This window comes from Venturia canescens, chromosome 3 (genome assembly GCF_019457755.1).
Source record: "Venturia canescens isolate UGA chromosome 3, ASM1945775v1, whole genome shotgun sequence".
NCBI classification, from domain to species: domain Eukaryota; kingdom Metazoa; phylum Arthropoda; class Insecta; order Hymenoptera; family Ichneumonidae; genus Venturia; species Venturia canescens.
Window position 1 is genome coordinate 6,993,866 of NC_057423.1, and position 25,651 is coordinate 7,019,516.

Sequence of the window (25,651 nt, forward strand, 5' to 3'; positions counted from 1 at the left end):
CCCCCTGTTTTCCACAAACGCAAACTTTCAGCCTCAGAGGCAAGAAAGCAATAAAACAAAAGATCGTACAATGGAGTATGTCCCGATGATAAAAGCGATTCTCGAATTTATGATCAGCAATGAAAACGCAGCGAAAGCATCCGATGGAAATAAAATACGATGGGACAGATGCATAATAATAAGAAGCCTGTACCATTTCTTGTATGGTTGTAAAATTCATGGGACTCTTGAGCGAAAACAGTGTGTGAACAGCACGGAGGCTGTTGGCAAACTGGCGTGGAACCTTCCCCCACTACTGTTTTTGCCAAGGAGAAGGGAACGCTGCAGTCTCATTCGCTTCATTTGCTTAAGGGGCGGGGGGGGGGGCTCCTTGCTCCACTGTCGATTTTCAAAGAGTGGGGAAAACTGACGCGAGTTCATTGCCTGGATGATGGAAGAGGGGGAACTTCTCCCACTTAAGTTTCAACTCGTTGGCAGGAGCGTTCGAAACGTTCACGCATGCTCGGACGAAGCAAGAGGAGGGGGCCTCCCCCCTTCGACTGATGCCTCGTATTTTGTACGTGTTTCTGGACTACTGTAGCTCGCAACTGCGATGCAGTATAACCGTGAAAGTGTAATCATAGAACTTATGGCTACTTGAGACTTTTACCCGGCTAGATAAGACATAAAATCGCAGTACAGCCTTAATGAGCTTTAACATAGCGATGAAAGTGTAACCACTCACAGAGGCAAATTCCGCGTGTGTGAACTCGTAGGTGGGTACACGAGTAAGCCGTTTATTCTCATATGAAAAGCTGCTTGACTGATGATTCGGTTTTTTTTTTTTTTTTTTTTATTTTTGTTTCTTTCTGTGCGATGAGAGACGAGTTTTGGGACGAAACTTCAACGAGGGAACGATTTAAATTTAATTGCTTGTGACGCAATGGCGATTACGGAATTTGTTTCATAACGAGAATATCCTCATCAGAAAGATTTAATATCGTTGGCATTTATTTCATAAGCTCACCTTTGTATTTCGTGCCATTTCCGAACGGGTGATGCGAACCCCCCGACGAGGATATTTCTAAGCAAACATGAACACGAAATTTCGTTATTCTTCCATTTCTGTGTTCGCTATAAACGAATTGCGAATTTATTTGTTTGACGAATTTATTATAATTGCATTAATACGATCAATTCTCTGCACGATGAAGATGCAAGGCTTTGCTGAATAATACATGCAAAGGTACCGTGTCGCAATCCTCGATGCGGACGAGATGGTATTTAAACTTTCATCAATTCCATTTGATATCAAAGACAGCAAAATGCCTGCTTTACTGAGATTGGCTTCCAAGCGTTTACATGATGGAATTCGATAATAAGACAGCGAGGCTCGGTTGAAAATGAATTTTCATTATTTAATAATGAAAATACGAGTTATTTCTACTCAGCAGATTTACTTGGCATCGACTCGATCGTTTATTTTAAGAACATGAAAATTCATAGATTTAACGTGAGAGGAAAATCAAGCACAGAAATTCGTCGATCTTTATTCTGGAAAATGCGTCGTAAGATTCAATTGCAAATTTTGTGCTCTGGAAATAATTTCGAAGCGATAAAGAAATCAGGAGATTTCCAATTTGCATAACATGATTGAAGAAATGACTAAAAATATTATTTCATTTTTGCATCCACAAAACCGATGATCCAGCTTAGATTAATTGCTTAGAAGCATAACTTACGGTAAAGCTTGATAGTGCTGTCAGTGTCGCCGAGAGAATTCCTTGAAACGCATTTATAAGCTCCGTAATCACTTTCTGTTACGGAGTGGATGGTCAACTTCATGCGAACTTTGTACGCGTTGTCGATGAGCTCAGTGTCGTATTTTCCTCCTGCAATTCGTCACAGTAAGCAATTATTTGAGTTCAAGTATTACATTTAAAACTTTAATAAAAAATGTGAGCAACACCCGAATTGATGAGCTCGAAATAACAAAATAATCGAGTAGTATTTGAGTTGAGATGAATCGAGTTTTCATTGGCTGTCATCATCTTCGAGGTTGTTGAGATTTTCTGTTATTCTGGTCACGAAAGATCACGAAAAGTCTTAACTTCGATTTTCCATTCTTCGGAGAATAATATTCGGAGATTCGGGCTCAAAAAATTATAGAAAATGGTCTCCTTTAGTCGCCTAAATTTGCGGCACTGTATTTGCGCTTCCGGTAGGCTTTCCGGAAACATTTTGCAAGCCCCGTGGAACCGAAGTGAATCGTTCCAGCTCTGTATATAAATATACAATCGCGATCGAGCGGAATAGCATCAATAGTAAAAAGCTCCGGGATGCCGGAAGTGCCTGAACGGTTGTCGAGCAAAACAGAAATCACGTCAACTTAGGCCGTTATCCGCGTGTCGAATACCGAAATAAGATGAGCCAGAGAAAAGTCGAACGTTGCGGATGGGGCTGGGGGCCGGCCTCGATACTTGATTGAACCATTGTCATCTATTTTAGCCTTTTCACAAGAGTGAGAATGCATTCGAAAACGAGTCGAAATAGTCATGTCACGATTTATTAGAATCTTTTAAATATACTCATAGTTTATGCAGTTCAATTGGACAACGAATTCCAAAATGTACACTATTCGAGAGGCTTTCAAAGACTGTTCATTCTCAGGTTTTCATTCGGGTTAAGCTTTTTTTGTTTTTCATTTATGGCTCAATGGTTTCTCGGAGTGCTTCCATGTACTTTGGGGCTTTTTTTTTTTACTTTTTTTTTTCACTTTTTGAACGTATATTTGGATTTTATTCTATGAAAACACGAAGGAATTAAGGATGACGCTTTTCTTATTGGAGATTTCATTGAATACCACACGAAAATTTGAGTTAGGGAATCGTTTTATAAAACGATTTGTTTTCTACTCGAATTACGATTCTTCAACTCACCCTGAGCAACAATGTCATTCTTATCCCTCGTCCAGTAGTTTATCGATTTTGGAAACGCCTCGGAGTGGCACTCGAGCGTGACAGGTTGTCCGAGTTCAGTACCTACCAGCTGGTTTTGAATCCAAATCATTGGAGTAACTGTACAGAATGTTGAATTCATATTACCTCGTTGTACTGATGTTCATAACGATCAATGGATATTCAGTTACTTCAATCCTCAGTGTAATAACGTGAATGATATTTCGTTCGTTCATGCAGTTAGTTTTAATGGCAAAAGCTGATTCGATTGATCAGAAAGACTGTCTGACCGAACACAGTTTTTTCTACTTCGACGTTCTGTCATCTTTTTTAGTTTTAGCAATCATAGTTTTTATATTCTGCCAAAAACATCGATGTCAATGCGAATTAACAAAAGTTCTCGTGGACGTACACTGCACTATTAATTTTATCCTTTTACTGACTGAAGGTGGAACGCCATTCGACGCTATACACAAGTACGGTCCCATGTGGAGTCGATTTACTTTCGTTATGTTCAAGTATGGCCCTTCCACGCTGCTCACTAAAATAAAAATTCAATAAAAACTCGTTGCATTAATGGAATTTCTGTTCTCAAATATTTGTGGATCAAATGAACATTTTTTTTGATTTTACGACATCAATTATGCATTTCAATGAAGATTTAGCTCTCCCGACACATCGAGTCTGATTACATGCGCGTTTTTCTACTGACGACCACAAACACGCGGATAAATGGAGGGAACAATTCTAATTCCAACTGGTGAGGTTGATTTTTTTTTAGATTTGTTATCTAGATACTTTGCAAGATTATAAGTTAATCTTGAGCCACGAACCAAGGTTTTCTTTCAATGAAAACTTGTTTTCAAGTTGATCATTTCTTATGTTCGATTTTCGATTTCCGACGGAGGTTATTTAGAAATGAGATTTGTCTCCTTGGGAACATAGATATAAATAAATGTAATGGAATTTGCATGGTTTCCGTTGGAAAGAAAATCGAATTTGAAAAATCCCTGGAGAACGGAGCTTGTCGGAATTAGTTTTTGTTTCTCTCAGTATCGTGAAAAATCGCGTTCGTAATTGTTGAAAAAATGAATTTTAAATAACAGCAAACCCAAACAATACGACAAACTACGATCGCGCTTCGAAAAAAAATGGAAAACGGATTCGTCATGAAAAATACGTCAAATGAATAAAAATATCAATAAAACCGATATTCTGTTTTTATTGGAAAGAATATTTTTTTCTTTCACTACAGAACGCGGATGAGAAAAGCGATACGAAACAAATAACACAATAGACACGAAAGCGTTCGAAATGTTCCGACTGTACTTTTACAAACGACTGAATGCGGCCTTTTTTTTCATTTTCAGCTCTGTTCGTGGAGTAGTCTTTCTTGTAGTACTTTGAAGAAACAAGTAAAAGAGTCGGGGAGTGTGGTCACTCATCGTAACTCGAGAATCTCTAATACAATAACGTCGGAGCACCGAGGCTTTAGGCTATTCGTAAAATTCACTTTATTTATACGAAACTCAGGAAGCGTCCCGCTCCGTAGCTTAAACGAATTGCGATTCTCGAGCTATTTCAATCTACGTTTTTCTCCCTTTGCGGTTGACCGCAATGAAATTCACTCGGAATATTTGTCTAACAACCAGTGGAATAAATTTTATCGAGTATTTGAATCTCTGATCGATCTCTCCTCGATCCGACGTTACAACAACATTTGCAATAGAAAAAAACAGTTTTTGCAATCATGTTTGTTCCCATAAAAGTTATTTGATGATGAGATAGCAAATCGTTCATGAATTATCGAAGATCAAGATGACAAAATGTTGCAAACAACGAAAGCTACGGTCGATTTTTTTCCTTTTTTACAACATTTTTATACGGATGATCATTTTTTTCGATAATTTTCTAAACAAAATGACATTTTGTACATTTCTTAAGAAACCAAATTTAGAAAGACTATTCAGAAAATAACGGAGATAAATGTAATGGGTAACGCAATAATTTTTTATTCAACGAAAGATTGTAGCTTATATTTGAAACCGAACAAATCCGAAGCATGTGTTCCATACATCTGCTGTCAACCACAATTAAATTCACCTCGTCTATTTGCCCAGCTAGCGTCCAATGGAATAAATTTCTTTGAATATCTGCGTCCCCGATCGATCTACTGTGGATTAAAGTTTCGGAGGGATTTGGAAACGTCAATTAGAATTTTTCGAGCGGCAGTGGTACTGCAGCGTGCAGCTACGGGGATGAAATTAAAAAATAGTAACAGAATTTTTTTGCATGACCTCTTTTTTCACGATGAAAATTTAACGAAGTGAATTTTTGCGAAACCACGTTTCGTTCAATTTAGAAATTCATTCCCAATGTACATTGCGAATAAAAAAAGATCGGTAGCACTGTTTTTCACTCAAGATTGAATTGATAAAAAGCAAAGTTAAATTTTGCTATTATTACCAGCTCGCTGAAAGTATCTTATCAGTGACGAATTTGTATGTTAAAGGAGTCTTTCAGGGAGTACTTACAGCCGAAAGTACAAATCGCAGGGCATTCTGTACGTGGATTGATTATTTTTTCAATAAAATACTTTATTCATATTACGAATGCTGTGCGCATAGAAACTTGTAAATAATAATATTTAAGGAAGCGTTCGCTCGAATGTATCCCGATAGTGAAATACTCTCTAATGGAAACGTCCATCATGAAGTTCCCAAATGTCCATGCATTTTAATTCCCATCGAGATGATAAATTTAGACGTTCAATAATTCGAAACTTCCCTTCCTTGGCTCTTTCATTTCTCATCCAATCTCTGGCTACAGCACGGTGCACCAACCTGAAGCCTTGAAATTTCCTCGAATCGTTGAGGAAATATTTTTAAATATGCAAATATTAATATTAAGTACTCAAAGAATCAACCTTTCAGTCCATTGTCGAGAAGGATCTTTTGATTGTCTTCTCGTCGCCAGGTTATATTCGGAGTGGGTGAGCCAGTTGCAGCACAGGAGAGTGATACGTTGCTGCCTTCCCTCACGACCATGTCTGTGCTAGTTTGATCGTCGATTATGTCCGGAGGTACTGAAAGCGATGGAAAAACTTGGGTTATAAAAATTCATTCGACGACTCACCGATCTCTGCTCCACATAAATTAATTCCTTAACTCTTGAGTTTACAAGAAAAAAATCTAAAATTAGCTAGTTTGTTAATGAATCTGTGAATGGGATTCGAAGATTTCATTTCCCTCGCGATATTGTCACACGAATCGGTCGTACGTCAATTTAGTTGTTCCGGTTTGGCTAAAAATATGAGGCGCAATTGTGCGCGAAGTCGTTCCCTGCTGTATCCGATTAAAATGCCAGTATTTCGTCAGTCCGTTTCGACCGAGCAAAATACGCTCGGGCGGATCCGGAAATTCAGCAGGAAGGACTTTTTGCGAATGTATGATAACGTTCCATCCGACAAGGCAGACCGAAATAAATCAGTCAGCATGTCGGGAATGTGTGTACAGATTGTTTCAAAAGCGATGCCCAATATGGAGAGCAAAGTTGAACAGTTTTTAATAAAAATATCATCAAGCAAATTATTTCAAAGACAGCCAATGAAAAATCAACGAAACCATCTTGTAATGACTTCATGCTGATTAATAATTCGTGATACGTTGAATGTATCTCAGATACATTCACTGACACCAAACAGACTCCCCTTAATTAACCCTCAAAGGTGTATCAGACACGAACGTGATTGTCCCTTAATCTCCACAACTCCATGAATCCCACACGACAACTGTAAGTAGTTTTTGTACAATGCTGTACAACTCTGTGATGATTGTATGTAGGGTTATCGTAGACATAAAGCGTGGTACAAGGGCGTTCTATATTACTGTACAAGCCTGGTTATTCCAGTAGGTGGGTAGCAGCGCGTTCAGGTCTACCTTCAGTGTTAGCCTGCGTATAATAAAGCAGAATGATAACGCGAGACGACATCCACGTAGTCGTATCCGGCGGAAGGGAACACGTAACGTCATCCCTACGCTGGGAGTGCTACGAGAATTGCACATTGTTGGGATTGAAGCTATATGCAAAGAGGGAGGGATGGGAAGTAGTGAAAAAACTCGAGGATCAGTAGGAAAGCAGGACGATGTACGGTTCAAACGTCTTGCTCGTAATTCTGTTACGAAAGTTCCATTCTTCGAGCCAGCCCGGTTGTTGTCACGGTTCACCTTGCTACCTTCGTTGATCGGGCTGGTTTCGCGCCATTAAAGAAAGCCCACACACCAATACACCGTGCTCAGTGGAATGTCCCTCCCCCTCCTTGGAGGGACAACCCTTGCCCACCATCCTTCGCAAAGCCCCGGCAGAGATCGGCTCGTTTCTCTCGACCCTGCGGGCCAGCCATCAAACGCGTCCCTCGTGGATAATGCTTACCAGGATCTAGAAAGCTTGCCCCCGAGAATGGAACACGTCAGGCACGATAACGGCTTGTGCGGAAAACGATCAAGCATCGAGCGAACTGTACGCAGCGTGAATCAACCGCGGGGGCTCGGATAGTCCACGTCGTAAAGAGAATTGTAGGGTTCTTGGTGCGAGACGATCTGGAACGTATGGAATCACATACAGAAACTCCGGACGGGATGTATAGGCATTTTTATTCCGCCCCGTGGCTAGAACTCGATTTGCGGTTGAGTGCCCGTACCGGCGATGCTGAATTGGCTCGTCCGAACCAACCAGTCGCTCCAACTTTCCATCTCCCATGATAAACCAAACCCTCTCTCGTTGGACTATTTCACATTCAAGCCTGCTGCCGTCTCATCATCGCCAAGGTCTCTCACTGTCTCTGTCCTTTTCTTTGTCACCTTCACATTGACCTCAACGCTGATTCATTTCTTGCTTCAAATATTTCGGACTGTGGCATGCCAATGTAGTTAGGCGGCATCTTCATGGCTCGTTTATCGAATTCCCTGGTGGAAGGACGTTTGGAAATTGTTGATGATCCACCAACAAAGATTTGATGGCTGTAGGATCGTTGTGAAGGCAAAGCTAGTGAATTCAAATGACGTCCATTGCAGATCATCTCGGTCACAGCATTCGTGATTAGCCTGCCTGGAGGCTTTTGTTTAAATTGGAAGATCTGAGCCGAACTTTCGCCGAAACTTCAACTTTACCGGAAATGCTTTTTCCCTCAATTCAGATAATGGCCGGCCTATCGTCTTCTTTTTGTTCTCTGGCTCTCCACGAGCCACTACTATCCCTCCAATGCATATCGCATCTTTGAACGTGCCAACTGGTGTTCCAGCAGCTGTGATGGGGCGCAATCTGCGCAAGTGATACCGAGACCATCTCGCGATACCAAAGCCATCAAGCCACCCACAGCTCTACCGTTAGTTCTCCCCCTTGATGCCAATCGTTGAGCGAACTCGACTCGTAGACGCGAGGATACAAATGTGTGTCGCTGGACGCCGCGATAGCTTTCCTGCTGCCTCGCTGGCAACATTCATTAACCAGCAACGGAATGACGATCCGAAATCTACAGATTTATTCCACAGCATAAATCCATCGTGGAGGTTCCTTTTTTAGGATATGTCAAATGACGACTGGGCCTGCTAATCTCCATGGCCAAAGAGCTCAATGACGGATCCAAGGAATTTCATACTCGAGGGACTTCCTTTGGACCCACCAGAGCGCACGCTTCGTCACATCCCGCACAACAATCCGTAACAACGTAGCCATAGGTCCTGGTCGCCCTGGCATGTTGCATCAAAAATTGATTTGCTAGTGGTGAATGCATGTTTGCTCTCATCGGTGTCTGAAGGGGGATGTTCGGGCTACTGGAATGATTCCTCGTAGAAAATGCAGCAACAGTTCTCGCAGGGGAAATCCAAGAAACCATTATATCGTATGAGGTCCGAAGCGCTACGTGCGCAGCTCGAATCCGTTGCTTCGGTTACATCTGTAGTTGTCAGTCCCTTTGAACACGTTCGTGATCATCGCTGTACCGAGTCGGTATTGCGTGCGGAAAAATTCTCGGTCGCTAGAGGTTCACAGACGAAGAGCAAAAATTGATAGGATGCTTCTCGTATCCCAGCGCCCTGCACGTCGATGCATTGGCTCCTAGACACGGATGAACTTTTCACCCACTGGAGGGTGTCGGGCTCGGCGTTCCAAAGATTCACGAAAGCGTACGAGCGAGCAATGCGAGAGTGGTATGTTTGAAAAAGGTGCTCGAGAGTATTCAGACGTCCGTCATATAAATGTGGAGGGAAATCTTGAGTTCGTACAAAAGCTTTTGAGAAATGATCGTAAAATACGGCGATATTTTTCTTGGTGTGCTCTCAACGAGACACGGGCTAATTGGACGTAGATGAATCTGGAACGTTGATGGAAAAAAGTGATGCTTGAAGGAACGAGTTGATTGGCTGCCACAAATAATCATTATTTCATCATCGGTACATCGCGAGGGAATAGCCGGAAACTTATTTCTTCAGAATATCGTCATGGAACGACTTTTGAGTGGCTTTGTATTTACGAGTAAATCTACGCTAACAAAATACTCGTATATTTCAATGTTTTTCGACTGGAATTGAGAGATACACTCTTCGGTAAAAAAGCAACTCCTGAATTAACGGTTCGCCAAGAGAGCACCAAAGTTTGTTTACTTCATTTTTCCTCATCCACTTTTCTCCCTACTACGTAAGCTTCTCTGGGATGAAAAAGGGGAAAAATCGAATATTAAAAACCACCCGACGCTTATTTTCATCCCTCTCAACCCCGCCCCCCCCCCCCCCCTCCTCCGCGCCGAGCCTTATTCTGTCTTGGTGAATGACTCGGACAGCTAGAGACGACAAATTGGATTTATAAAACAAGCTTTAGACTCCTTTTGTTTGTGTTTTCATTTCTCGTTTTATTTTGCTTATTGGCGAACAGACAAAAGACTCGGCAGAAACCACTCCACGTTCGCTCACTCACTCTCTCTCTCTCTCGTTCGTTAGATGTGCCAGAGAGTGGTCGAACGCCGCGGGCGACTTCGAGCCACGAATAAATGTACGTTCCTATTTCCAGGCGAACTCTTAATTTTTCATTCCATTCGAAAAACTCTGGAAACGTGTTACGATAATTTTGGCAATGGCATTTATTAACTTTTCATTTGTTTCAAAATTATTTTAACATTCTCGAAAACATCTAAAAATATTAATGGGCTTTTTAAATTTTGTTCACAGACTCGACAATCGAATTTTCGAAATTTCGATTATGTAAATACTTAAGTCATTTGTAGAATCATTCCAAATACGTTTCGACGAATCAGCGCAGTTTTAACGGCGGAACACTGAATCAATTATACCGCTGCTTTCGTCAACATACCGGGAATAAATGTTTGTGATTGATGCACGAGCAGCGCATGAAAACGAAATTGGCTTCTGGATCTCTCTGCCAACAATACTCGAACTTATTTATGCATGAAGTAATGTATGCTCGCATTTCTCGTTGCTTACTGTGTTACATTTCGCCCTTTTTCATTACCCATGAAGTGGAAATTCGTGTAAATCGTTGGACACTAATTTCAATTTGATAATCGAAGACAACAAATTTTATTAGAAAACATTGATTGTAAAGTGAAATGTCGAACGTCATTTAATCCAAGTTTGCTTTCACGTCTATTTTTGACCGAATGCCGATAAAAAGAGCATTTTTATACTGACACATCATTTCAATTTCACACTCTTTATTGGCTGGTCGGAAAGGAGCCAATGTGCCTTGATATACCGTGCCGAATATCGACGAGAGCTAATATTAGGATGATTTCCGATTGAGCGCTCGATATAATTGTTTGCGTCGAGTATAGTTACGAGAAATGTGAATGCACAAGTCAAACTAGAACGTTGTAGAGGCCAAGAGAATTTCTCTCGATTTTCTGTTCCCATGTATTTACATTGAGTTCGAGGTTTCGGGATGATGCAGGAACTAACAATATATAAAGTTAAATATTTCAGGTCAATTATGACTCGAATTCTATGAAGCACGTGGGGCTCCATATGTTTTATTCGTTGAAAAGGAGGGAAGATGGAAAGATGGAGGAGAAGCTGACAGAATTACTGTTGGGAAACAAGGCAAGAGAGAATGAGGCCTCTCCACAAGGGCAGGGTGACGAGAACTGTAACTCTGCTTCGAGAGTGAGAAAGAAGGTGAGCTGGAAAAGTTGTTCACTAACAGGGTACTGTCGCAATAGCTGTCTACAAAAGTTCAGGACGTAATTAGCACGCAGGAATGACAATTTGCTTTGAGTAAATCGTCTCCTCCCTTTCTTACTCTCTCCCTCATTCCCTCCCCACTTGGCCTCCCTTCGTTGCTTCTCGTACGAAAGTTGCTGCCTGTGTGAGGGGAAGGACTTGAACAAAGTTTATGAAGCTGCTAGACCACGAGAAAGAGAGAGGTCAGAGGGAGAGGGAAAGCGACACGACGCAACAGCGAGGGGGCAAGAGGGAGGGCGAACGTTATGAAAGCAGAGTGCAAGCCAGAGAATACGATATTAAGACTCGGGGATTGGTAGGGGCACCAGCGAGCGGAATACCACAACATCCACCGAATACTTTTTACACTTAAATGAGCTTCGTCTTCTTGACGCATGCTGAATACTCTTATTTCGAAAGCTCGGATATTCAGGAAGTAGCTCATACAGCTAGGAAAAGCTGCCCCGGAATCGGAAGTCATCTGGGCGCCGCGACGACATTCAACCATCAAGTTGACCGACATATTCATTTTGTGCTGTTTTGATTTAATGATCCGTCAAAGGTTTCAGACCCAAGTTCTTGAGAGGAATTGATTGAAGCTGCGCAATTGAATAAGAGAAAGCGATTAATCACGACTAAAAGCAAACCGCTCTTTGGATAATTGCATTGTCCAAATTGCGTTTTCTTGGGAAACTGTTTTAGAAAGCTCGCTTTCCAATGTTGCTGTTCCACTCGTATTTTTGGTCCCACTTGATAGCAGCCTCGCATTTCCACGACGTCCGGATCCCTCTCAAGCTCACGCTGCGTCCAATGTCGTTATACTGTCATGGGATTCACGAGGGTGTTACTTTTTTACTTCCATATATCCTTCCATTTCGCGGGTCCTCGTTCAGCTAACCAGTAAATTTACAGAGGTGGACACGAGGCTGGAGGATGAGGGGATTCCCCTCGGTGAGCCACCACCTCGGCTCGGCGCCGGATAACGAGGAAGCCGAGAGCTTTTTTCCATAGCCGCGCGGAGAGGACTAGCGTGGACAATTTTCTCACAAGATATTTCTTCCCTCACGCTCTGCTGCTATCTTGTTACCCTCCTGTTACCCGGTTTCTTTAGATACTGACCGCGGAATACGGAGCGTCCCAAAAGTTGGGCTCGGACTTTCTATAGAAATGGGAGCGAGGAAATTCTCAGGATGAGACCAGCTGAGAGTTTCTTCTCAAGATAATCAATTGGCAAACACTTCGTTAAACTGATTCCTGACTAGACGCTCGTGTCTCGAAGATGTCCAATGCGAACGAGGTCCCTTAATTCAGATGGAACTTGTGAATGAGCCTGTACCCGGGTGAGTGAAAGCGGCTGGTGGTTACTCTAGTTTCTCTTCCATCTTGCAGCCCCGCACAGTTTCTCTTTCTCCGTTCGTCGTTGTAGCGAGGCTGAGGAATGTCTTGCAACATAGTGATTGTTTCCCTCCATCCGAGGTTCCGGCGTCTCTTTTTTTCTCTTCCGAAGCGCCCTGTCCTCCCCGAGCAATTGGACGGTCGCAACCCTCTCGGTTTTAGCATCTATAGAAAGACAAACGCAGCAGAGTCGTCCTGCTCTCGTGAAAAGTTCGTGGCGTTGTTGAGCAGTTGCTCGCGAATCAAGGCCGAGTCTGCAAGTGACTAGCGGTCTGGTAGATGTACAACAACCAATCTCTGATGCACGAAGCCATTCGAAAATGTGTGTGTGTGTGTCTACGTGTGGAACAATGGATCACTCTTCGTAGGACACCCCGGATCCGCCTGCTTCGGGAAATCGAAAGCGTTCGATTCCCTCCCAAAGGCCGGCTACCAACGGAGCTGTGGAGCAGCGAAGGGGGAGATCTACCCGGGTCAATGTTGAAGAGGACCGAGAGTTTTGTTTCATTATAGCCATTCTAGGACGTAACCACTTCGCTCGAGCGATACACCAAGCGCTTCCGGACCGTACCAACGACTCTAAACTGATTTAGGTAATCGTAGCGCCCGTACCACGGACGTCCGAGCGAGTCTTTGTCGACAGTAATCCTTTCGAACTCCCCATTTCTAAACCTCCGCGAATCCACTGGATCCAGAACGAGGCTCGACGCTTCATCTATCCACAATCTCCTCATCCATTTTGACCTGAACATTTTCACTTCCCATTCCACCTCTCACTCTTTCTCTCTCTATCTTTTACACGTGTACCCCCGAGCTAGACGCCCGTTCAAGGCACACTGTCTGATTGGGACTCGTCAAAGGATGTGGAATCCTGTCTTTGCCAACGTCTATCAAATCGCCTCGCTCTGTTTGCTCAATGAAACTATCCAAGTGCTAGATCTCATCGCTTGGTCTGGTTGAGCTAACTGGAGTTTCATCAATCGAGTACCCAAACGGACTTCTGCTTTGCGATTTATGGCTGTTGGTTTTCGAGCTCAGGAATGGCATCCAACAATTGTTGGCTGTAGAATAAGATTTCGAATGGATGATTCAAGCATTCTAATGATTTTTTCCACTGGAAAGGTTCTTTCTCACACTTGATACAAATCTGAACGTCGATTTTTTTTTCTATTTGATCCTGTCACTGAGGAGACCTTAACTCCGCAAATTGGGTTTGTTTTTTTTTCAAAGCTCTCTCCACTGAAATTACACTCTACTAGAAACCAGAGCGTACGCAGCAGCAGGGGCTGAGGCTGCCCGATTGATGTTAATTAATTAAATGATCGGGCAATTGATACTTCATTAGAGGCAGCGCGTTAATGGAACACGCGCCAGTACATTTTTGGGTTATCACATCTGCGGTATCTCCTTGCGAATTCGGCCAGAGTTGACCAGAGTGATTAATCCAATTGCCACCAGCATTGAATCCAGCATTATCGCTCCTAAGCTAGGCAATTCTGGGCCATAAAATTACCTCGAAATATTTCTTTGAACGTGACATTTAGAATGGTTATCAGATTATGAGAATTGCATTATCAAAGATTTTGTAGAATGGCAATGCAGTGGAAACGGTGGTTACATCGTCGGCCACTCCGATGAAATTTTCTCATGTATTTTTCCTGCGCTCTCGGTGGCTTGGAAGCCACTTAAAATATGTAGGTCCAGAGGTGAGGCCAGTGCCTTGGTCAGCGGTGACCAAAATACGGGATAAAGTGTCCTCGGAGTGATCCTTTCGGCCGTAGTCTCGCTGGACCAAAGCTGAAATCGACTGGGACAAAGCTCCAAATATAGGACGTGCCAGCCACAACTATGGCAGTCTCGAGCTTCGGTCAGGAAAATCGTACGAGATACAAACGGATGAGGAGAGCCGCGGGTAAAAGTGGTTCGGGAGAAGAGTGCAAGGGCCCACAAACCCTTCGGGGATGTAGCCCTTAAAATGCCAACCAAACGACTGACATAATTATTGGAAATATTGGGATTCTCTGTTTGGAAATAGACCAATAACGATTCGGCAACATTATGTGAGTAGAATAACTTTTGAGGTACTTGAAATTGATGGCAGCGAAATTAGCTACTGATAGACGTCACAAATATTACTTTTGAACTTGATCATCTGTATTTGGCATTTCTCATCGGTTCACCAACCATTTTATAGGATTTAAAACACGGAAACCCACATTCGCTGTCAGCTACGAAATTCTTTTTTCATGCACTTTTTTTATATTGTGAGGAATTTGTGAAAACCTCGCAAGAAGTTTACATCAGCTATCAATATAAATAGATTTCATCGAAGCATTCTCAGAAGCAACGGCTCCGAGAAACAAGCATCGAAACAAGAATCAGAGAACTAAAAAAAGTACCTTCAGCCTGTTTTGTTTATGTTCCTGTAATAAAATTCTGTTGTGAAATGAAAAATTAACGAGCAATCTAGAATAACAGACTTCAGTCCCTCGCCAGTTATTCCATGGGAAAAAATTGTATCGAGGTGAATTAAGTTCAAATTTATTCTCGAATATTTTTAAAGAGAACGTCTTAGCCATTCGTACAATTATGATCGAGCTTCACTTACAAGTAAACTCGTTAAATCTAAACTTTTGGAAAAAAGTATGAAAGTTGCATATGGCTGCTTACGATTTTGAACAAAATATTGTTTTTTGTTGTTGGTGCAATCACTTCAGCACAGTCGTGTGTGGAATCTCTGACTACCGGAAGTCGGGACAGTAACGGGATGTAGGACAGTGAACTCTATTACTATGAAAAAGTGGGATGAAGCGTCACAACAGTTGAACGAACGAGAGACACATCCCACTTCCGTTGGTCTGGTGCTCGGCGCACCCGTTCGTATTTGGGTTTTACGAGTGTCCCTGGATGGCCCAAATCAAATTGGTATTCCATGCTGCGGATCTGGAGATCCGCACTTTTATCCCATTTTTAGCAATTTAATCCGAGCGAGCTTCCGGAGTATCGTCACATCCGACCATACGCTCCCGACCTTTTCCGTCTCGTCGTACACCGTTATCTTTTGTCCCTCCTCTCATAAAAAGCTCTGCTACCATTCCCACGTGCACATCAGTTATGATCCCTACTTCCATGACCTTTATTTCCACTCCCTCAAGAAATAAATACGACTTTATGGTTTTTGTTGAACAAAAACGATTCATGATCGTGGCGGATTCAAATTTTGAAGGAAAAGTCTTCGAATCACTTGCGTTCACTTCGCATCTGTGGCTGAACTGAGATTTCGATGTTCATTAAGCTCGAATTTTTATTTTTTGTCTCCATGATTGAACGAATTAGCATAAATTTGGAAAAAATTAACAAAAGTTCAGGCAGCAAACAGGAAATGACGTTTCAGGACTTACCGACGACGTGCAAATATCCGTTTTGACTCTTCATCGGATCCGTGTTGATCTGACACATGTACCATCCACGATCGGATTCCCGAACCTCCCTTATGTGAAGAAACCACGTGCGGTGATCACTGTGAGTCACAGCTATTCGATGATTCTTCGTGATCACGTGATTCGCTATCGTCAAGATCGTCTGAGTGTCGACCCTCAGCCAGGCCACCTGTGCATGAAAAAAGAACATTTTTTCATACGTTGTTTTGGTTTTTGATATTCTCAAACGATTGGATTTACGATTGAGATTTTGGGAAACAGTTTGACTGCGTAGAAAGTAGGAAAGTTAATAAAATAATCTCGATTAGAGCGCAATGGGATTTACTTCCAAAAGTTATTCGTCGACTCCCCACCGACAAAGATTCCTCTGAGAACGTGAGAATCTCGAAAAACCCACGAACGTTGTGCCAAAGATCATGCAGTTTTGTAAATGCACACTCGTCGGAGCTTTGGAAAATGAAGTTGTGAAACTCTAGCAAAGTGGTCTGGTGGAGTCGGTCGGGAAATGAGACGATGCGCGGGGAAGTTCATTCCGTGATCCACAGGGATCAGCGATATCGAGGCCTCGGCCTGTAAATCTGTTGGAGAGTACCGGATGTGGAGACAGCCTGACCCGCTTACGTATAGTCTGGGCCGGGGTTTAAAGGGTGAATCGTGCATGTACCACGAAGGGTCATGGGATTAGGGAGGGAAGCGAGGGGCGTGGAAGTTGGAGGACTGGTTGACCACATAGTCGGAAGTACCCCTATGAACTATTGCATTTGATATCCACTCCAATGAATAGAACACTCTCGCTTCTCCTCGCTTGGGTCATTGTCCATGTGCAGCTACGTTGGCTCGAGGTAGCAACTGTCCGCTTCTCTATCTATCTCCCTTTCTCCTTTCTCTCTCCTCAGTCCGCGCTCTCCCATTCCCGCCCAGATGAATCTACGTAATGTCCCCGTCGCACTTCCGCCAACTATGATAACCAAGTATTTACGACTGGCAGCATGGCAAAGGGAGATGAGGACAACCATTCCGGCCACCTCGGTTTTCCCAGCTAGGAGAATCCATTGGAGGTAATTTTCCTGGCGAGCTTAAGGACGGGAGGTGAGGAGGGAGAGGGCGCAGGGGGATGGGACACACGCGAGTCCCCTCAACTGGCGACGCCTCACGACCGCGAGGGTTTTCCTACTTCCCTCTTCACTATTTTTCTACTTTGTCCAATTTTGACAGTCATTGCAAAAGTACTTCCAACATTGCAGTGAGTAAATCTTACTTCGTGGCGGACTCACTATTTTTTCGCGGGGTTTACGATAAATTTCGAAATCTCGGCTCCCTCGTATTTAACACAGTGTGAATTAAATTTATGTTTTATATCTTCTTTGGCGAAAATACTGCGACGGACGTGGGGAGGGCAAAGCGGAAAACTGCTCCGAAAAAGCGAAGATTTTTTGCAACTTTGAAAGCGTTATTTTATATTTACACCCGGAATGATAAAATTCTGTTTTCAAGGTTTTGGAAAAAATAAAATTTCTGCTTTTTCGGGACAGTGTTCCACTTCGCACGGCTCTTCCACTTCGCACGGCTCTTCCGCTTTGCCCCACTCTCCCCTAAATTGATATCGATTCATCGCATCGTCTACGGGGTTGCCAAAATGCGTATTCCATTAGTTCCAATCTTCCTGGCACTTGGATAATGCTCGCTAAATTTTCTTCTTACACACACTGCAAACGAAACATGGCACGTGGAGCGCTCGTGAAAATTAATCAACCCCGTTTAGTCTCAAATTCCATGAAATATCAGCTGACAAAATGATGCTCGAAGTTACATTTTAAGATTCAGGGATTTATATAAAGTTGACATTTTTTGAAATTGCTTTTGTCTTCTAATCGTCTTTCCTACTATTAAATTCCTTTATTTCTGGATTTGAGCTCGGACGAGGTCGCTCCACAATTTTTTATGTTCTACGTCAAAGGGTGCGTTTAATCATTTGCAGGAAGCCCTGAGAATCTTTGAGTACTTGAAAAAGTTCCGGAAGTAACCGGACAAGTACACCGACGTGTTGACAACGAAGTCCGTTAATCGGTTAAGAGTAAACAAGCTCCAGGCAACGGGTGCCATGCAGTCACGTGGATGGAGCTCGAATGCTCGGTTTTATTTCCGCATTAAACCGTGATAGTATTGCCGAGAGTGAATACGTTTGATTCCGGAGGTAATTTGAATTTAGAAGATTTGAGTCACGTTGAAATGTTGCGATAGTGGAAACCCCGGTTTTTGTAAATCATTCCAAAGGCTAGCAAAATATTTGGCTCTAATTCCACTCCGTCGGAGCGTTGATCATTCGAAAATATCGAAGAATGTCAAACTTCGAGGTCAGCCGTTCAGTGACAGAGGTAGCAAAACTATTGAAAATTGTGTCGAGGGACGAGAAAGGGATTGGAACGGATGTTTGCACATGACGTTTCGAAAGCAGCAGTGAAAGTTGAGACTTTCGTTGGCAGAGGATTTCACATTGCAGCCTTATTATTGAAGGGAGGTCCGAAAATGTAGCTCGGAGAGATAGTTCTCCCCGCTTTGTACGGGGTCGTGATACCAGTGAATTTGAAACCCACGTATTATAGACACTTCCGGAACCCTCTTTAGCTTCAATTCCCTTCCTGAACCTTTCGCTGATTCTCGATCCCGTAGGTGCAACCCTTTCCCATCCCTTTTTACCCTCTGCCCACTCACTTTCTCTCCGCTTCTCTTTTTATATATTGAAATACAGTTAGAAACGTTAACCGCTTCGTATACTTTCGACTGAGATTCGGATGCTGTAGAAACTCGCAGTTAACACGGCCAGCAAGCCAGGGTCCGAAGAGCAACGCTCCGCTTTTGTATACCTGGGATTTTCTACCCTCTCCTTTCTCTTCTTCCCTGCGAGAAGCCTTCCTCGTGTGGCTGCCTCCTCAGCAACTCAGCTAACCAACTATCCTTCGATATTTACAATTGCTTGTACTCGGCCCCGCCATACCGAGCGGTGGTGCATCTGACAACGAATGAAACGTCTTCCTCGTGTTCTTTACAATCTTCTGAAATGGAGGTGTCCAGCGAAGCAGGTACGAGAGCAGGATGTCATCGGAATTTCGATCGAACCGCTAGAAGCTTTTCTTGAGGAGTTTTTATTGTGGAGATATTTATTTTAAAATAATGTTGTACTGAGAGGAGAAAAATTTTGAAAAAAAGAAATCTTCAAGCCAGATTTTTAGGTTTTCAATAAAAAACGAATAAATTTGATACGACTGGAAACTTTGTTTTGGTAAAATATCATTCAAGGATGTTCTCGAGCCCGTTAAATCGACAACATTTCCACCAACTGTGTATTCAGCAACGAAGTTTTTATGCTAATGAAATGCATACGCAAAGCGTTATCAGTAAAATTGATCTGAGTTTTCAAACATTGAAAATGAAACATAAATTCGAGCTTCACCAAGTCCGGACATTTTGTATCGGTTTTATACACTCTCATCTCTTCGTTTGCATTTCTATTCAACCGCCCGCTTTTCATGGTAGATGAGAAAAATAGAGAAGCAGAGAAAACGTATCGGTGGAAAAAGGAATTTATTTTCTATGAAGAGCTTTCTTTTGAAGGCCAAATCTATTTACAAAAGCTATCGAAGGTTTTCGCACTTTTTTTACATCGGGTTACATTCGTTTTTCTAGTCTTCGCTCTCACGTTTTTTGACTGAAAGTTCAACATTTTTTATCAAGGAACAAACGGACGACAAAAACAAACGAAAATTCGATATTAAGAAGGTTAGAAATCCTGATTGATCGTTACGTCAAAATAAAACAAATTTTTATTTTAAAAAATCTATTTCGGTCCTTCCTGCGTATGCTTTTCCGGGTTCTCGCAACGCAAATACGTTCGACTTGGAAGACCGCCAAACACCGACCGCACGACCATCGCTCCCGCTGAAATTCATTGAGTATAATTAAGAGAAATTGATCAAATTTATACCTCGAGATCAAGGTTTAGAATGGTTGCTTAGAAATTCGTAGTCCAATCAAGAGCCCGATACGAGAGTCCAGGAATACAATTTCGTTGACAACGAAATATTGTCACTCGATGCACAGTTAATCACGGGTTTCTCTCGTTATTGTACGGCCTTAGAACATCGCAGTGAGAAGTTGCAAACGGGATTAAGCACATGGACAGAAGCAATCGAAAGAGCAGATCAATATTTAATGAACACGAACGATTATTCTTTCATCAAAAATTCCAACACCAGCATCAACTTTACCAAAACTCGTAATTTACCTTCCTGTTTTCTACATCCATTGATATGTACTACATCGCTCCATCGACCTCTTAGTATTTACCTGCTTGGGATTCGTAGCGTTGCCACTAATGTACGTGACAGTTGAAAATTTGCAGCGCAGATTCGAACCGGCTTAATGAGCCTCGTCGAGAGCCAGGTTAAAACTAAATAATTCAGACGCAATCAGGCCTGCACATATCCTTCCGCCCCCATCAGATCTCTTACTCTTCCTTCCCTGTGTCTCTAATGACTGAGTATCCAGTTATGACGAAGAGAATCAAGAGAACTGCTCAAAAGTTTGAAAAACCTTTTGGATCCACTTTTCCAAACATGTCAATGTCTTTTGAGACTCCTCGACAGCAGAAACAGTACTTCTGTGGAGACGTTTCTTCTTCCATTTCATTTCATCTCGCTGTTTTTGCAGCCATGCGAAATACCGACTTATCCATTTGACTTTCATGAATTCGAGGCTCCCCGGGATGAATACTTTTCAATATTTACCTCCGCTCCAACTCCAAACGGTCCTTCTTTCATCTCCAGTCACCGATATCCCGTGGAATAATCAAACGGATTCTGCATGGAGCAATGTGACGTCTAACCAAAGCAGGTAAACATTGGTGAACGCATCAACAACCGGCAGAGTGCCCGCTCAAAGCACTTGTTTCGTGCTCAAGGTTGGAGACAACGGTTCGAACGAGCGAATGGAAAAAGTGAAGATGGGCCAAAAACATGAGATCCGAGGAATGGACGAACCAAAATGTTGAATGATTGAAAACAAACGAATTAAACCAAGATAAATGTAAATTAACGTGAAGATGTGTGATCAGTGTAATAAAATGGACCTGGAAAAGGGAATGAACTAATTTAGTGAAATAAGAATGTTAAGGGCTTATATACACTTGTGATGGGAACTGAAAACTTTTTAAATTCAATATTCTTCAAGTACAATGTCTGAAGAATATTCTCACCAAATTTCATAAAGATCGGAACATCAAATTCGCTAGAATCGCTTAAACATGATTATCTCGGAATCGTCTTTATTGTTGAAAAATACTTTTGTGGTGGGCACGATTACGAAAAAACTATTAATCCGATCCATACGAAATTTATACCTCTTATTTATTAGATTAATAGTAAGGGCCTGGACGAAGGATTTCGTATTTTGTTGGAAAAAACTGTAACAAAAAAACCGAAAATTTAGCACCTCAAAAAATGAATTTTTTGTTAAACTGTCGCCATTGTTTTTCATCAAAATTTTTACAAATCCTTCGTCCAGGCCGAAGTTATTATTATAATAAACAAGTGGTATAAACTAGGCATGAATCGGATTAACAGTTTTTTAGTTATCACGTCCACCGCAACCGATGCTCAAAAAAAGGTGCTACTGGAGTACAGCTGGAGTTGCGCCATTTTGAGAAATTTTTTGATGAAAAAAATTGCACAAGTACACGAACATATGTGCTAATGCATGTCGTTCACAGTTTTTCAATAAACATTTATTTTCTTGTCAGAAAAAAGTAAAAAAATCACGTTTTTTTCGCCCGCTCCAAGTATATTAAAGCCTTAATAAAAGAACTTGAAAGTCAGGCTGAAAAAGAGAAGCATTAGATTCATGCGTAGCTGCAAAAACGAATGAATTCAAAATGAAATATGCTAATGAATCAACAGGAAGGAAAAGCCAGTGAAAATAAAAATATTATAGTGGAAGTGAGAAGCGGATAGAAAAAAAGTCCAAATGAAAGGGAGAAAAAAGATGAAGCAAATATATTTGTGGAGAGGAGGTGTGTTAGGACGCTTGAATAATAATCCCCAGATCGAGCATCTCGCAGGGTTCTGCGTCATGGTTAGTGGTTGATTAAGCTCCTGGAGCGAACTAATGCGGGCAAGAGGGACACGTTACAAACCCCCTGGTCCAGACTGCACGCGTTTCCGCTACGCGATATCCTCTCGACGACCTATTTCTACATACGCATGTATACACGTCTATCCAGCAGGAAACGTTTTCACGTGTTTCGAGTTTGCAAACATCGAGTCCGTAATTTGCAACCTCCTTCTCCCTCAAACCCCTTCTCGCAGGAGCCATCCGACTTTGGAAAATGACAGCACACACTGAACGTAAATCACGAGTTGTCATTGCTGCCCCTTAATGAGAAATTGTCTCCAGGATGAAACAGTTAGACATTTTTTTCGTGTTTATTCTTCCGTTACATCAATGAATCTTTAACTTCAATTTTACGAAGTTTCTGAATGTTGGGGGGGTTGGAAAATTCGAAAAATTCTTTTCTACCGATGAGAAGTTCCGTCAGGATGTTTTGCGGTTTCGAAAATTCACTTTTTCAGTTTTTCTTACGTTTTTAGTTGTCGAGTTCACTCGAAAGTTTGAAAATTCAAATGTGCGTTAACAATCGCGAGTTTTTCGACCGATTTTCGCGAAGCCTTTAAGCAGACATTTCACTGTCAAAAATTCCGGGCGTTTCTACCGGATAGAATTCCGCTGTTGGATGTGCAGGGCATCGAGAGCAAACACGAGAGATGAAACGTGAAATTAACCCGATGCACTGGAATGGCCGTAAGAAACTCCGGTCGGACACATCGAGGGCGAACGAGAGAGAGAAGATCGCTGGAGAGAAGGACGGACAAGAACGTTCAGACAAATATGATTTTCGCCCCGGCCACTCCGCTTCCCCCGACCATTATTCACGAAATCTCGGGAAAACGAATCAATTTAAAACCCCACGAGGAGAAATAATACCGCGCGAAGCTCGCTTTCCAAAGACTCCGCGAGGACGGGAAACGTGGATCGAAGGCAAAGAGGTCAACTTTGTCGGAGCCCGGTTATAAAGCAAAGGACTCTCAAGTTTAAATTCATATTCTTTCGAGAAAACCACCCTTCTGTCTTGATGTCTGGCGGAACTCATTAAGTTAATTGAACTGATTGAAATACTGCTTCGTTTTCTTCTAGCTTGGCTCCCAGTTGAGCAATTTTTTATTCCTTCTTTTCTCTCAAACGACCAGAAATATCTGGAAGTACAGTGTGCCGAGGATTTAAAATGACATTAAAAAAAATCGTGAAATCGCATTCCGAAGTGGGATGCTCGAATGAAAAATTTGATGAATTTTCAATACACTTTGTTTGTAGATTTCTTCAGATGATTTTGCCTTCCAATTATAAAAGCCTCGCATCTATTCGTTTTCGAAAGTTCGAGTCTTTCCGGGGCATCGAATAATCGGTTGAAAAATCTTCGTTGAGCTGATGCAGGAAGTTGAGAGCTGATGAATCAACGGCGGTAAGTTTGTATCGCAAAAAACAGCTGGAAAATCGGAAATTGTAAGGAGCGCGGAGCGAGTTTCGAATTCCGAATGTTTGGAAGCTCGATCGAATCGTTTGCAGGATGAGTTTCCACAATGGTTCGATTTCATTGGAGTATCGATTTCATTGGATATTTCAATCGAACTTTCCGCGTTTAGTGTGACGCAAGCGAATTTTGGCATCGGTAGGATTACGTTTGTAATGAAACTCGATCGGACTGAGGATCGAGAGTTACAAGAACTGCGTTCGCTAGTGAACTGCTCGCGAGTGTTTTGACCCTCGCTACAATATCGTAGCTCGGCCGGTTAGAGCCGCAAATAAACATCGAAGGAAGGCGGAATCTTGGCTAAGAGATAAGAGGAACGATTGAGAACGGTGAAAGAAGGATTCGCGTGAAAGAAGCGTTTGAATGTAGGTAGAAAGTGGAAGGGACGCGCGCCCGGGGGCGTCCGAGTGTTCTCTTTCACGTGGAGGAAGGAACCGGAAGTTCGAAAGCCCTGAGGGCATACATGGGAGATAAAGACGAAAAACGTCGGTATATTTCACGATATATCTAGATCGAGAACACGTGGATGATTCTATGTTTGACGTATTGCTTCAAGCCCCCTCCCCCTCCGCCTTAACGTCTCATATCACAGGGAAGAATTGACGAGCTCTCGTCTCTCGCTACATCGATTCAGTTCCCGCTCTAATATGACATCGATCTTTTATTCTGTTTGAACGATCGATCCCCCATTTTTTGTCGCTTTCCCTCCCCCCCGTCTTTTTCTATTCGTTCTCTGCTGCGGGTACAATTGAATTCTTAAGGGCTCGTAGAGCTCCGAGCCTCAACGAACTCTATCCGCGCGCGCGCGCGAGGGCTGCCGGAAATCTGACGTGGAGCGAGACGTACCATTTCGTGTGTGGGTGTGTGTAACTCGAAAATATCGATAACCGCAAATATTTACAGAACGAAGCAAGAGAAATGAGATCCTGTGGGGCAATCGAGCGAGATTGAATGTACCATTTTCGGGTATTCGATATAGACGTATGTGGATTGCACGCGTGTAATATTTGTACTTGTGTATATATTGTGTTATGGGACTATGAAATGGAACACAAAAATGATGCGAACACGTTAACCCACTCAGGCTCTCGTCCCTTCTGTCCATCACTTCCGCTCGGATTGATTTTTTATCTTCCATACCCAAATTCCATGTCCTTTGGCGTCATTGAGGTATTGTTTTTCGATACGAGCATGAAAAAATGTTTTTGTACTTTGTGCCAGAATATGGTTGCTAAATTGGCAAAAGAATCGTTGAATTTGTGCTCGATCAATTTTATTAGCCAATTAATATCTTGTCATACGTTTTATACGAGGCCGTATGATTGGTCATGGAACGTGCGGATGAGCACAATAAAGAATATTTTGTGAAATATTGCAAAAGACGATTTTTGAGGTCGCAAACTGGAAATTTGAAATTTGAACATGTGTTTGGGCAGTCAAAGGTACAGAGGATGATTTTGGGAAAAAATGTTCTCAGGCATTCTTCCCCATGACGATTTCTGTCCTTAGTTTGGAGTTGGTCAATTAGGTGGGACGGAAAAAACGTGGAAAAGGGACGGCAGGAGACACTTTTCTCAATTCGTGAATATTTTTATCTTTCTAATGTGAGTTTTGAAACGTCTGGGAGGCAAATGAAGCTATTTTGACGATAAAGAACACTCACTTGAATAGCGAGTCGTTGGGGCGTGAATTCCACGTGCTCAATCGACCCAAGCATGCTAGAAAACGATCAAAAGCCTTCCCAAAGTAATTTCTGTGCCTTTGTTCAGCATTTGAAAATTTAGTCTCGAACAACCGTCGATTTAAGGCTTTTTCGATCACTCCACAAAATTTACTATTTCGCTGCTTCGTCACGCAATTTCCGAAGTTGATTGCGTCCTGGGAGTTCATTTAGTCAATGCCGCCAGGAGGGCTAATTATGCTTTTTATCACAACTATACTGTAAGGCCAAATGAAATGCCAATTTTGTCAATATTTACAATGTTTGTTCATTATTGGACGAGTCATTTGTTA

At 42.3% G+C, this 25,651-nt stretch overlaps 1 protein-coding gene across 2 annotated transcripts in view; it reads right to left on the minus strand.

Moving 5' to 3' along the window:
* LOC122407803 (neurotrimin-like) overlaps positions 1 to 25,651 on the minus strand; it is a 115,464-nt gene that overhangs the window by 8,265 nt on the left and 81,548 nt on the right. The window contains exons 3-8 of one of the 2 annotated variants that reach the window (XM_043414225.1): positions 15,961 to 16,168; positions 5,863 to 6,021; positions 3,349 to 3,477; positions 2,919 to 3,056; positions 1,722 to 1,871; positions 1,007 to 1,063 (exon numbers count right to left, since the gene is read on the minus strand). In XM_043414225.1, the coding sequence (XP_043270160.1) occupies positions 1,007 to 1,063; positions 1,722 to 1,871; positions 2,919 to 3,056; positions 3,349 to 3,477; positions 5,863 to 6,021; positions 15,961 to 16,168 (841 nt within the window). The remainder of the gene's footprint in view (positions 1 to 1,006; positions 1,064 to 1,721; positions 1,872 to 2,918; positions 3,057 to 3,348; positions 3,478 to 5,862; positions 6,022 to 15,960; positions 16,169 to 25,651) is intronic. The other variant, XM_043414226.1, reaches the window with a different exon arrangement.